Source organism: Triturus cristatus, chromosome 3_1 (genome assembly GCF_964204655.1).
Source record: "Triturus cristatus chromosome 3_1, aTriCri1.1, whole genome shotgun sequence".
Classification (NCBI taxonomy): domain Eukaryota; kingdom Metazoa; phylum Chordata; class Amphibia; order Caudata; family Salamandridae; genus Triturus; species Triturus cristatus.
This window is the reverse complement of record NC_140583.1, coordinates 811,328,642-811,341,986: the sequence shown is the minus strand read 5'-3', so window position 1 is coordinate 811,341,986 and position 13,345 is coordinate 811,328,642. Positions and strand designations below refer to the sequence as shown.

General features: G+C 42.9%; 1 protein-coding gene across 1 annotated transcript in view; it reads right to left on the bottom strand.

The window, feature by feature from the left end:
* Nucleotides 1–13,345, bottom strand: part of LOC146861089 (aryl hydrocarbon receptor-like) — an 867,902-nt gene that overhangs the window by 93,592 nt on the left and 760,965 nt on the right. The window contains exons 7-8 of the mRNA XM_085645144.1: nucleotides 12,219–12,421; nucleotides 3,483–3,592 (exon numbers count right to left, since the gene is read on the bottom strand). Coding sequence (XP_085501270.1) covers nucleotides 3,483–3,592; nucleotides 12,219–12,421 — 313 coding nt within the window. The remainder of the gene's footprint in view (nucleotides 1–3,482; nucleotides 3,593–12,218; nucleotides 12,422–13,345) is intronic.

Here is a 13,345-nt window from a genome sequence, read left to right as displayed (position 1 = left end):
TAGTTTTTTGTTCCTTGCCTTCTTTTATATTTTTAGTAAAGTGGATGTGTTGTAATGATTTAATGTGCTGCTCGAGCCTGGCAGTTCTATCTCCATGGTAGTGTCTTGTTGAAGGCAGTTAGAACCAGGAGAGCGGACAGGTTGGCAGCAAAGGTTGGTGGTGCTACGCTTAAAGACATAAACATCTCAGAAACTTACCAGTATCTGTCTTCCGAAACAGCATACTACTCTAATAGTAGAGGTAATCAGAACCCATGCTACCCACCTGTCCATTTATGGATTGTTACCATGACGATATATGAATGCAAGTTCCGTAAAAGGTATCCTACACCGAAACCCAAGATTTAACCAACATCATGAAAAAAGTGACAGACTGACAAAAGTAATGAGAGGGGATTTTGATAAAAGCGTGCCATTGTACCTGGCTGAGACCACTGATCAGACAGGTAAATACAATTATGACCTAGTGATAGACTCATTGTGCAATCGTACTGAGTGTTGGTACAATAATTTACAGATGGCATGCTGACAAGAGCAATAACAATGGATTTGATATACCCCTGACCTTATTACTGCAAGCATTGTGAATGGGTGGATAAATAGATTAGATAAGTACCTTTCGGTTGGAAAAAAAATTACGTGCAGTTTCATAAGCATTGATGTCAGACATCAAGAAAAAGAAAAGGACGCCCATGGGTTTCTTGCAGCAGTTGATATTGTTGGATGAAAATGGCAAATCTAACTTTGCAGACAGTGCAATAAGTTGTGGCTGTGTTGTTTGTGCTAGATAACTTTGTGTAGGATTTACAGCATTATATTAGTGGATGATACCTATGCTAGGAGGAACTGTCAGGCTAAAAAAAATATTTAAACATGAGTCAAGAAAGGGACAGAATGTAACAATGTAGGATATGGGGCACTCCTGCTAAAAAAAAATGCTCAGAAAGTAATAGAGAAATGAAGTGAGGAGATGGGCAGACAAAGTACGAGAAATGCACCAGCGAGGATAAGACAAGAGTAGGTCAGAGAGAGAAGGAAGTGTCTGGCGCTGCACAAAATATATTGCCAATTCAGCCTTTTTCCCACTTTAATTATCTCTAAAGATCAATTTTTAAAAAAAATAAACAGCATATTTCTGTGGGTAAGGAAGATGTTTTCTGTAAAAGATCATTACATTCATAAGGCAAATTCCCTCTACCTATATAACTAACATGCCATACCATGCCATGCCATGCCATGCCATAACATAACAAATAACATTTCCAAGATCGAACAGAAAGGGTTGGGCCCTCTTTTAGAGCATGGTAACCAGTCTGTTGGTCCAGGGAATAGGTATGTACTCCGCTGCCTTTGTAGAAGATCAACTGCTGTACCTACAGATCTCTTCCAGGCAGACAGACAGATCTCTGCGCCTTATGAAGACACCTACACTTTTAAGAAGCTGGTCCCATGTTTAAAGCACAATCACAGATCAGTTTTTTGCTTTTCAAAAAAATATCTCCCAAAGTGGGAGTTTGTAACTGAAAACAAAAAACAGAACTGCCCCTAGCACACTGAGACTGTTCTCAAAGGGCATTGAAGTCATTTCTTGGGTTTTCTGATCATGACCTCCAGCCGATATCTAGCAGTGCCAAAATGGAAAAAAAAGAATTTGGGTCTGCCCTAAACAGGAGGGATAGTCGGAGAATCTTTGAACAACAGCACAATGAACAATGGGTATTGGTAAATGATTTCGACCGGCTGGAGCAGACGGGGCACCTACCACGTTTCTGATGGAGTATCCTGCCTACCAAACTCTGAATAAGGCCCGTAGCACAAAGCAGCTACAGAAAGGGAGCACAATTTTAAAGGGGCACAAAAACATTTTCCATCACAGAATCGAGTCCAAAATGCCAGCAATAAGCCAAACTTAAATACTATAACAGGCTGACAAGAGCACTGGTCGGCTGACTTGGTAAAAACCTAAGCAGAAAACAGGTTGGTATAAGTGTTAGCTATCATACTGGTCAGAGGACAGGTTATCAGAACAATAACACAAAGGCTGTTATAACAATATGCTGTGCGGCACTTAAGGCACCTTTGTTGTCAGGTGAAGAGCACTGTACAATTATTAAGCCATGCACAGTGATGGAGATCTATATATCAGTGTCAAGCCTTGCTCCCAGGTGAAGAGCCCTGTATTAACTTCAAACCTCGCACTGAGGTTAAGAACACTATTTGAGTGGCAAGCAATGCTCTGAGAGGTGGAGTGCTGTAGTGATCCAGTGCCTTGCACTGAGGTGAAGGGTACTGTGCCATTGTTGGTTTTTGCATTGAGATGGAGTGTACTGCAGCAGCACTAATCTTTGTGGTGGGGTGAAGAGCACACCACTGGAGTCAAGCCATACTCCTAGATGTTGAACACAGAGCCGTCCACTTCAAATCTCTAGATATCTCACTCAGAAGCTCGAACTATCTGGTTGCTGCAGATCATCCCGAAGCTCCAACACCTTACTTTTGAAATCTCAGAGATTCCACAAGAAAAAAACTTACAACCGATCTTTCTCTGGGATTTCCCCAAGAATTTAGAACACCTAGCCCTCTGATGTCAGAATGAATCCCTCAACTGTATCTTTCAAGAAAGTAGTCAAAGTACTACTTATGAACAAATTTCTTCCCTAGATCCTAAGATCACCTCTAATTGTACCCATGCCGATTCCTCAATCACACTCATGACTACTGCTCACCGGCTACTTTAGTGTTTTCGACTTATCCGTCCTGACATTATGTTGTACCCTCCATTTTCTCCACGCTGCCTGATCCTGCAGTTTTCTTGACTATGATATTTCTGTTTTTATTGGTTTATCCCCTCTGCTCTGTGAACATTGTAAAGCATACCCTCGCTTTTCTGGGTAATACCTTATCCTGTATTTTTTCTCGAATATGACATTATTGCTTTTTTGTCTCTGCTCTCTATATATTTGTAAAAAGCTCTAATACCCACAAGGGTCATGTTCACACTATAAAAAAACTATTAAAAAAAAATCAGCAAGCCTCGCTTTGAGGTGAAAATGCTACTTGGGGCGTGGTTCTTCTGATGCGAGAAAGGACGCTATACTGTTCCCCTGCTTTGTCATGAAGAGCAATGGACTGCTGTCTGTCCCTTCACTGAGGTGAAGAACTCTGTGGCATTATCATCGTCATATCATGACAGTGTTTTTATTGTGCAAGAGAATGGGATGAACTGACTAACACTGCATGTGGCTTGCACCTTTTGTTAAATCTAGTCCCAATCAATCCCCTGGTAAGCTTCCCCCAGACATAAACTAACTTTAGGCCAAATGGGACAGGTGTCCTTTTTGATATGAATAAAGAATTTGCTAGAGCCTAACAAATCACTGGTCCGTCTGGAAAAGTCATTCTATCTGACTAGAAATAATTGGTCAAGCAGTAAACTGCTTGCTAAATATAGAAACGTGTTAACCCTATAAATTCACACTTACTTCTCACATGGTTCTCTGCACAATACAGCATGTCCGCGGCATGAATGAACTGGTACCCAGAGCCGCGCATCCGCAGTTCCGCCTCAGTGTATCCAAGTACAACCTTACCCCTGTAGAAAAAAAAGAAGAAACACACACACAATATTTAGAATTCCCTTAGGTTAGAGCCTAATTACTGGGCAGTTCTGCTTAGTGTTCTTCGTTCATGGTTTGCTAATGTCAGTTGTGTGAGATATGCTCTGAAGGTGACCCTGCAAGGCTCTAATATGAAGGGAATTAGAAACAGAATAGAAGGGGAATATTGATATATGTAGTCAATCCTCTCCAAAGGCATGGCCTTTGAAATATGTTCTTGGGCTCATTATAGCTACTTACTGCTAAGAAACAGCGTAGCAGCTGGGATCTCAGAACATCTTCCGCACTAATCTACCCAATATACCCCTCTCACCTGTTACACCAGTACTCCTCATGGCTTGCTCCCATTGCAATCATAACCCAAATGAAAATACTCACCAAATGCAATCTCATTTTTTTTTAAACTACTTAATTAGTTTTCTAACATATAAAGGTTTAATCTATAATCATGCCATTCATTATATGTGCCTTGTTCATGGTTGTCTTCCTTTGGTTTAGTGGCTGCTAATTGTGGATGGGTATTACATGGCAATGTTCTGAGCAGATTCAGCATTAGACAAGTTTGCTCATTTGTACAGCTCGACAAATTTACTGAGTAGGTGCATTCTTGGTGGATGTTCAATTTGTGGATGTGTGCAGCCATCAAACAGCTTGCCCCAATGGAAAGTCTACATCGCCCCTTCAGGGGTGTTTTGCATCAAGGGTGATATTGCTAACTCTGACTCTGCTCACTAAGTCACATTTTCTGCCCAAGGTGCATAAGTATCCTGAATGCGATACCCATGCCATCACCAGTTTTTTCCTCAGTGTGTAGCAGGGCTGGGTCTGTGAAAGTGCCCTTCTGGTTCTGGTTCTTCTTCCTAGTTGTAAGGCCTAACACACAAGAAGTCTCAAGTGAGTACACTGCCGTCTCCATGTGTTTGTAATCCGCTATTTTATATTGTTGATGTAATGTGCCATTTCATACTTGACATTCCATGTGGGTAGTCCCATTTGATGGCATACATTGCAGCGATGCGATTTAAGACGTGAGTATGCAGGATTTTGATAACATTTAAATCTGACAACACTGGATCACTCCTTCATATGTAGTGGTGTCCTGTCCTACTCTTCCTCTGTAACGTCTGCCCCCAAGTCTAGCTTCCACTCTTCTCCAAAGTTAGACAAATCAGATGGTCTGGTTTGTGGTTAAGTTTTATATAATCACAACACATATTTTGTGTCATTTCCCAAATCATAAAGTGTATTCAGTGTTGTGTGTGAGAGAATGTTACCTACTTAATCCTACTTCTGCATCATAGGAATCCTCACCGAAGTCATAAACGTAGACTATTCCTGTCTGTATGCAGGAACCTAGGAACGCTTCCTTCGTATATTATAGTCAGACTGAAGTTGGAGGCAGACGTCTCATTGTTGAACACTCCAAGATAAAAACAGTACAGCTTTTCCAGCATTTTCTGAGAGCATTTAAAAAGGCGTTAAGACCACATTGCAGCACCTAGTTGAAGATGTGTACAACGGTATCCTAAATAATCTTTTACCTTCGCTCTTTGTTAGGGACAAATGCAGGAAAAAGGTGCCTGTCTGGTCACAGAGTCAAGGATACCTATAGGGTGCACAGTTCCTTAATGACTCCAGCAGCTTTCCTAATCCAGCATGCACCGTACTGATGGCAGTATGATCATAGCCTCAGATTTTTATGCGGATATACGATGTGAGTTTCATTATGTCCTTTTAGTGTAATAAAAAATGGAGTACAAATAGCTCAAATAAGACCTTCACTGGCAGCAGAGGTAAGTCAAAAAATGCTTTTAAATGTATGTTGTGTGCCTTCCCTGCGGGCGAGTGTGTGACTACATGAGAAAGTGTGAATGTGAATGTATCCGTAAGCATTTGTGTGTGAGTAAAATTGAGGGCCAAAATGCATGTGATGTCATTTCCGGTACCCCTAGCACTTTTTTTGGAGTCGATGGTGTAGAACGCGTGGAGCTGGCTCCTGCCAACGCCGCACTGAATTGGGCAGAATTCTCTATTAAGCCTGGTGCTGCCACCCCGGTGAGGCGTCCGACAGACGGGGCATGGTGAGAAAGGGAAAGGCAGCTGAGATTGACTGCAGAGGAGCCTGTAGAAGACATGTGAGGAACTACAGCTGGGGTGCCGCAATAGTTTAAACTACAAAATGCCACCTGCCACGTAGGAGCATTTACGTTGCAGGCTGGCAATGGCAAGATTAGTGATACACCGAAATGTTGTAAAACCAAGGCCACAGATCTTGTCTGCGGATGTCCTGTCCTGTGTAACGAGGCAGCAATGGAGAACCAAGAAAGCGAGCCAGACAACGAAGGACTCAAACTACCTGTGCTGTACAAGCAGGCACAGAGGCCGCTCATGTTGAAGGAGGGCTGTCGTTGGATAAGCGAGAGAGAGAAGCTGACTGTAAGCGGGCCAGCACTGTGAGACTGAAGAGTCATGTAGGTACTCTGCACTATCTGTCATCCAGAGGTTGTGGTCAGCACGGCATTGAGCTTTTACCCCAGCTGGAGTTGCCTGGGGTCCTTCGAAGAGCCAAAAGAATAAAGTAGCCCAAAGTTTGTGCCTGCGCACAGAACCTTCCTGGGATACCTGGGAATGAGCCCCTCCAACAGTGACTCAGATAACACTGAACACCCAGAGAAGAGAGCCTAAGCTGTCTCCAGCAGTGAGCCTGGACATGCAAGGTGGCAGCAAAGACGACCTAGATGTATGACTCAGAATGGTGCCCAGGCACTGAGGATATGAGACGGTGCGGGGTAAGGTATACTAGCGGCAGTGGAAATCTCCATTACCAGGGATTAGCTTAGCCCCTATTTAGGGCATGGTGAGCTCATACTGCAACAAGTGCCTCCATTGTACAGCGCCACATTGACAAATGCCAAAATCTGCTGAGGAGCTCTGCCAAAAGCAAAACAAAATAACCTGTGAGCTGGTCTTGGTGGACATGGGGCTCATCCACTAAGCCCAAGTAATATGAACAAACCAAGAGCAGGAAAACAAGGCATGTAGCTAGCTTCACCAGAGCCCCAGATCTCAGAACTGCAATGCACCTCTGATGTGCAAAGAACAGGAATCATGGACATTGAGAAGCCCATCATCTGGACTCCATCAAGAAAACTATAGTCGGGCCAAAGATGGCTCTGGGGTCCAATAATATATTTGGTGGCTATGGACCGCATTCTACTGCTAGCTGGAAGGGTGACTAGCACAGAGAACTGTATGGCTGAACTCACTACAGCGGTCTCTGACCTGAAAGCAGCATGAAAGATACTTTAAAAAAGGTCTGCTTCCTCGAGAACAGAACCGAAGATGCAGAAGGCAGATTTTGCCTTAGTAATCTAAGATTTGTAGGGTTCCCAAAGAGCCAAGAATGCAAGGTAGAGGCTTTCATAGAGCAATGGATTAAGGAGACCCTGCATCCTGAATGGCTGACTAACTTATTTGCGAATGAGAGGGCGCACAAGTTCCCGACTAGGCTTCCTAAACCTGTGGAACCACCCAGGACACTAATTGGCAAGCTATTACACTATTAGGACCGTGATGTAATCCCATGAACATTGACCAGTGCAGGAGTGACTCCGGTCGGCTCCCTGTATTAATGAGGAGATATAATGGCATTTGAAGGACTAGCTCTGACACACGATGTGCCCACGGGACAATTCTTGACGCATGCAGCTCTGACAAAGGCAATTATTAACACTTGGGGAAGGGGAAGAGATGAGCCCGAGGTTGACATCCTTACGCAACTCCTCTTCAACTGGGAAATGAGAAAATATGTTGTTACTGCAATTCACAGGTCTTTCAGAAATACAAAGAAAAAAGGGCCCGAGACCCCTGAGAATGAAATGGATCATGGATCTAAGAAAGGACCTGACAGATGCTGAGTGGGCTCAGGGATTGCAGTATAGTGGCCAGTATAAGCTTCTATAGTTTAATTATGTCAACAGAACCTATCTGACTCCTGTGCAATAACAGGCCATGTACCCAGCCTCTACAATGGTATGGCCCAGAGTTAAGAGGAAGGGGACTTAATTCAGTCACACGGTGTGGGACTGGGTGGTGATCAGGCGATGGTAGACAACAAGCATTACGAACTTGACAGGCAGGCGTAACATTGACGACCCCAAGTGGTGCCTGCTTGGTCTAATACCCCGCCCAAGACTAACAAGTCAAATAGTAAATTCATAGATTTGGTCCTGATCCTTGCGAAGAGGCTAATAGTGATGCTTTGAAGAACTACCCTCCCACCAGGCCTGGACACATGGAGGACAGACCTATCCAAATTTGTTAATGTGATGATGGGTGCGTGCAAGTGCCCAACAATTGCGACGTCTAGAGTGGGGGCCATGTTGAACTGGGAACCCCCTGTTGTGAGTCATTAGCTACAAAACAGATGACAGGCCCACATAGTCTGTAAGAGATGACACTTTGATATTAGATTTGAAAAATAGCAAAGCAATATGGGGCCTTTTTTTTTAGCGGACGTTTTTTGGGCGGGATATGGATGGCAGCTGGGGATGCACTCACTCTAGAAAATCATGATTAGGATATCCTGGTATTTCTTGGGTTGGTAACAGTGGTAAGTTCCAGAACTGGAATAGAGCGGTACAGAGTGCAGAGGCGCTATTGGAATCGGAAACGTTGGAAGCCTAGGAGGAAGTTGCAGAGGTTCAAGTTGTTCTTGAACCAAATCTTTAGTTGAAATGATCATTCTTGAAACCAATAAAGGGTACGATTCGAAGGAATAACATCATGTGATAATATGGAGAAAACTGATGCTGAAGAAATTCTTGCCATCGATATTTACGGCGATCTCAATGTTATTGACAGATACAGACAGATTTCCTCTATGGCGAGCAGTGATGTCTCGACGGTGAATGTCATGAAGTTGAGTGGCATGATGTAAATGGTGTTGATGGAATTACGAGAGTCTTTACGTTAGGCATCAACGTTAATGGTGGTGGTGCCGTAAAGCTCCTCGACTGCAAGCATATTAGTGCCTATGGTCTCAACATTAACTGGTGCTCCCTGTTGTGGTTGGAGATTTTTTAGTGATGGTGATGATGCTTTCTTCTCCTCTTCTCTATATCTCGCTCTTTGGGAGTCTTTCTCATGAGAAGGAACAGTTCAGAAGAGGAAGCCCTCTCTCTCTGCAGTCTTTTCTGCTTCTTCCTCTCGTCCTTCGCTCTGAGGTCTTCTAGTTTCTCTCTAAGGCATATCTCTTCTCTATCCTTCAGTGCTCTTTTCGTCATTTGTAGACAAGCTTCACAGTCTTTGTGTAGGCAAAACATAGACTGCATTAGGGTCTGACACAGCCTTTTGTCTTCCACATGAAGGGCATTTGAAGAAAACAGATCGTATTTTCTGTAACTAAAAATCCTTTAAAATGTAACAAAAATTAGAGGAAATGATAGATAGATGCCGAAAAAGTAAAATACAAGACAAAACGTCCATACCAGGTAAACCTTGAAGAAAAACTGTGCAATTAACCCCTGAAGTATTCTGATATCCTCCCTGTGTGAGCAGTTAAAAAGAATTGGGGCTGTGAGGCAAACGCCCAGTACAGTGCATGCTGGGACAGGAAAGCTGATGTATTTTTAAAGGAGCAGTGTACTCTCTGGGTATCTCTGACTCTGTTACCTGTCTCTGTGCTGAAAGGCCCGTGTCTCTGTATTTTTTTCCCAAACAGATAGGGGAGGTAAAAGGTTATTTAGGATACTGTTGCACATCGTCAGTTAGGTGCTGCAATGTGGTCTTATGGCCTTTTTCAAATGTTTTTTTTTTTTTTTGTAAATCTTTTTATTAAAACTGATTCGACAACATGGCATAGTATCACAGAATCACAGCGAAAGTGGCAGCAAAACAAAGGCGTTTCAGAATGTAACAAGGTTATACAGTTGGACTTACACGGTGAGGGAGACATCTTCTTCAAAAAGGCGGGGGGGATACATATATTACCACGATAAACGTTCCAAGGGGCCCATATCTTGGACCACTTGCGGGGGCAGCCCCGAGCAGTGTACACAGATTTTTCCCGCTGCATGCACCAATCAAGGTCTTTCTTCCAGTCCGCACTTTTGGGTGCATGCGAAGCCCCCCAGAGCTGTGCGATATTCCTTTTGGCTATCATGCAGCCGAGTGTGACCCACTGTATGGCGTAACTATTAAGGTCTGTTGGTTCCCAAATGTTAAGGATGCATCTCGGCGCTTCCGGCTGGATCTCGGTTTCTAGAGTGTCACTCATGATTACATGTATCTTGCGCCAGTAGTCCTGAATTAGCCTACAGTGCCATAAAGTGTGCATAAAGATGCCTGGTTGCGTGCATCCCCGTCTACAGGACCCATCCGTCTGGCCCCCCATATGTACCAGTTGGGGCCCCGTAACATATATTCTATGTAAAATTTTAAGTTGAACCAACCGGAGCCGCGCTGATATAGCGACTGTCTTAGGGGATGAGATCGCCTCCTGCCACCCCTCATCGTCCAATTCAATACCTCAAATGGGTTTTTTAACTCTCAGAAAAAATGCTTAAAAAGCTGCATTCTCTTTACAGTGGAGAAGGTGCCATCATACTGTTCAACAATGAGATGTCTAACTCCAACTACAGATTGAATCTAATATATGAAGATATATGAAGATAATGTTCAGAGGTCCTTGCCTATAGGTAGGAAGATTCTACATTTATGACTATTAGTGAGGATCCTACGATGTAGAACCATGTTCATTAGGGAAAAACACCTGTCCATCTGTCTCTAGTTGAGTATGCTATTATACTATGCGATTTGACCTGAAAAGCATGTTAAATTACTCTCTCATCTTGGTGAATGTACATAATTGTTGCTTTACAAAAAGGCTGCCCATCCTTGCAAACCCTGCTCGTGTTCACGTCAGGAGATTGACCGTTTTAAACGTTTTTACAGCAAGCATTGATAAAGCCAAAAGGTCTTGACTTGCTGACCTACTAACTTTGCCAATGATTTTGTCAATGCTGTGCAGCATAGGGAAAAAAAGCAAATGCTTTTTGACAATCATATGTAACATCAGCACAAACAAAAGAAAAAAGGGATAGTGACATGGCCACTGCTGGTGGTTGTGCCTACCTGCTGGCATGCGTGAAGACATATGCGTACACATGCCTCACCGCATATGCAGGTGGCAGTTGCATAATTTTTTGTATTTACAAATCAAAAATGGGGGATGCCACTTCAAGCAGTAAATAAAAAAAATTACTTTTTTAGAACCCAAGCTTTTTTTGCACTGCAAAAATGGAAAATGACAGCTGCCGCCCCTCCAAAACAAAGAATAAAACAACAATAAATATGAAAGGTCAACTAAGGATTTAGAGAACAATGGAGGAGCGGGTAGGGGTAAGGAACAGGAAGCAGGTGGAGAAGGAAGTTAAAGCCAGCACACGAGGGAGAGAGAAACATGAGGGGCGGGGGAGAAAAATATGAGGTAGAGAGCAAGCTGCACATGAGAGTGAGAACAACATAGAGAAGGGTATTTAGTGTGGAGACACATACGAGGTAGAGCCGGAAATAACATACTTTCATGCAGTACTTAACAGTTAACCCAAAATTAAAAAAAGTAGTTCCTTAAAAGAGAGCCGTGGAAGGATACAAACCAGCCAATTAAAAGGATGGAACAAAGGCTATGCTCCAGCGGATGAACAAACAAACAAGAGGAAGGCAAGCCACTGAATAAGAAACAAGCAAATGAGACACAAAAAGCCAACCAATGTTAAGCAAAAGGTGGGCTGTAAACTCATTGTACATTTATGGTAACTCCACAAAAGGTCTTTTGCAACTAGACAGCTGGTGCTGTCTTGTAAACAAGACCTAATAAGGACCGTTCAATCGTGAACCTCCGTTCACTCTGGTGAATACATAATCTCAGTTTCTTCTGCGTAAATTCCAAGCACTTTCTCACCATCTTTATAATTTGTAGAGTTTTTGTCACTTGACTGGACTGTACCATTTCTTAATCCTGAATGTTTCAAGAACTTTTGGTACTCTAGGCAAAATAGCAGTCTATCTTTGGGGTGCCCTTTGTTCAATCATAAAAAAGGCAGTTTTTAGAAATTTGAAGCCAATATGTAGGGTCCCCCTAATGTTTAATGAAATTAAAGGTCTGGAAAACCTAATCAACCCCAACGTATGGTTCTTTTAGTGTGGCATGTGCAATTCTATACAATTCTACGATTGCCCCCAAACCAGTCTGTTTAGTGTCTAATTGAACTTCTTTAAAATGTAAGAACAAAGTACTTTGGGGTATTCTGAACAAAGCGCAGGAATCTTTTTCTTCAGTGCTGTTCTCAAAGTCATCATGTTTTTAAGCAAATTCATTAATCTGCTTACATTATGTTCATGTAGGTCTTCTCTGTACCGGTGCTTGTATACCAGTACAGTGAAATGCACAAATGTTTAAATGCGTGTACACTCAACTGCAATGGCAGGCTAAGCACTGTTTGAACTATGGTTTCATCAAGCTTCCTCGATGGGAGGAGGCATGGATTCCCCCAATTAATTATGAGTCTTGTAACAGATCCAGTCATGTGCAATACATACTTGGCGTCACAGGCTACCGGTGTAAAGTCGAGCTGATGCTTGGTCCTGAAGATCATGTTCTTGGTTCTGATCTCCAGAATGGATGGAGACTGCAGAGGGGTGGAGATGGCAAACAGCGCAGGCTGGGGTGGCATCATGGACCCATCTTCAGTCCGCTGGTTCTGTCCATGCAGGAACTTCAGCCGACCCTGGAGGTTCAAAGCCTGCAAGAGAAAATCCCGAGCTTCTCAATGAGAATACACAAAGACACTGAATGTCTACCCAGGAGGTGCCCTGTAACATCTGTCCCACTTCTGTAGCACAGAAACAATCAAATCCAATTTCATCTCTTTCAAACAAGAGGTGTCACCATGCACAATACCTCTACAGTGGTTGTATGTCACTATATCGAAACCCACTAACAGACGTGCACATATATTGACTTCACAATATTGACTACCAGCATATCGTCAAGCTAAGCATATACTCCAGATGTTCTTGTCTTGACAGTATGTTGGTTGTCAATACAGTTGAGTGGATATAGGTGCAAGAGGATATTAAAATGTCTATATTGTGGAAGAATACCTCTGTAGGACAAGAGGTGCTGTTTAATACATTTGAAGAGTAAGAGGTGCCACTTAACGTCTAGCTTACAGAAGAACATGATGTGCCACTTAGAAAAACTTACTTGGAGGTGGAATTAATTTGTTTAACATGTCTTTATTGAAAATGGTGCATAACATATCACTATATAAACAACAAAAGATTGTATCCATCACAGGAATAAGCTAGCAAGAAATGTTATCTTCGGAGTCCTCGGGAGGGAGCAGGCAGGTGTCCAGCGGGCGGCAGACTTTGAGGAAGTAAGTACCATTTGCCCACGAAGACGCACCTATGCAGCATGGGTGTTGCCTGAGACCAATCATCTTACTAATGTTAATACTTCATAACTCTTTTACCTATACAAACTCTTTTACCTATACAGAGTTTGACTACGAGTCCCGCCCCCCACCAGGACTCATGTAGTGAGGTTAATCTAAACTTCACGTAAGCTCGAACATGCTATTATTTATACAACTGGACCCTGTTTATTAAAACCCATGTTTTCCTATTGATTATGCACTAAGTCTGCCTCCGCCACTAAACTC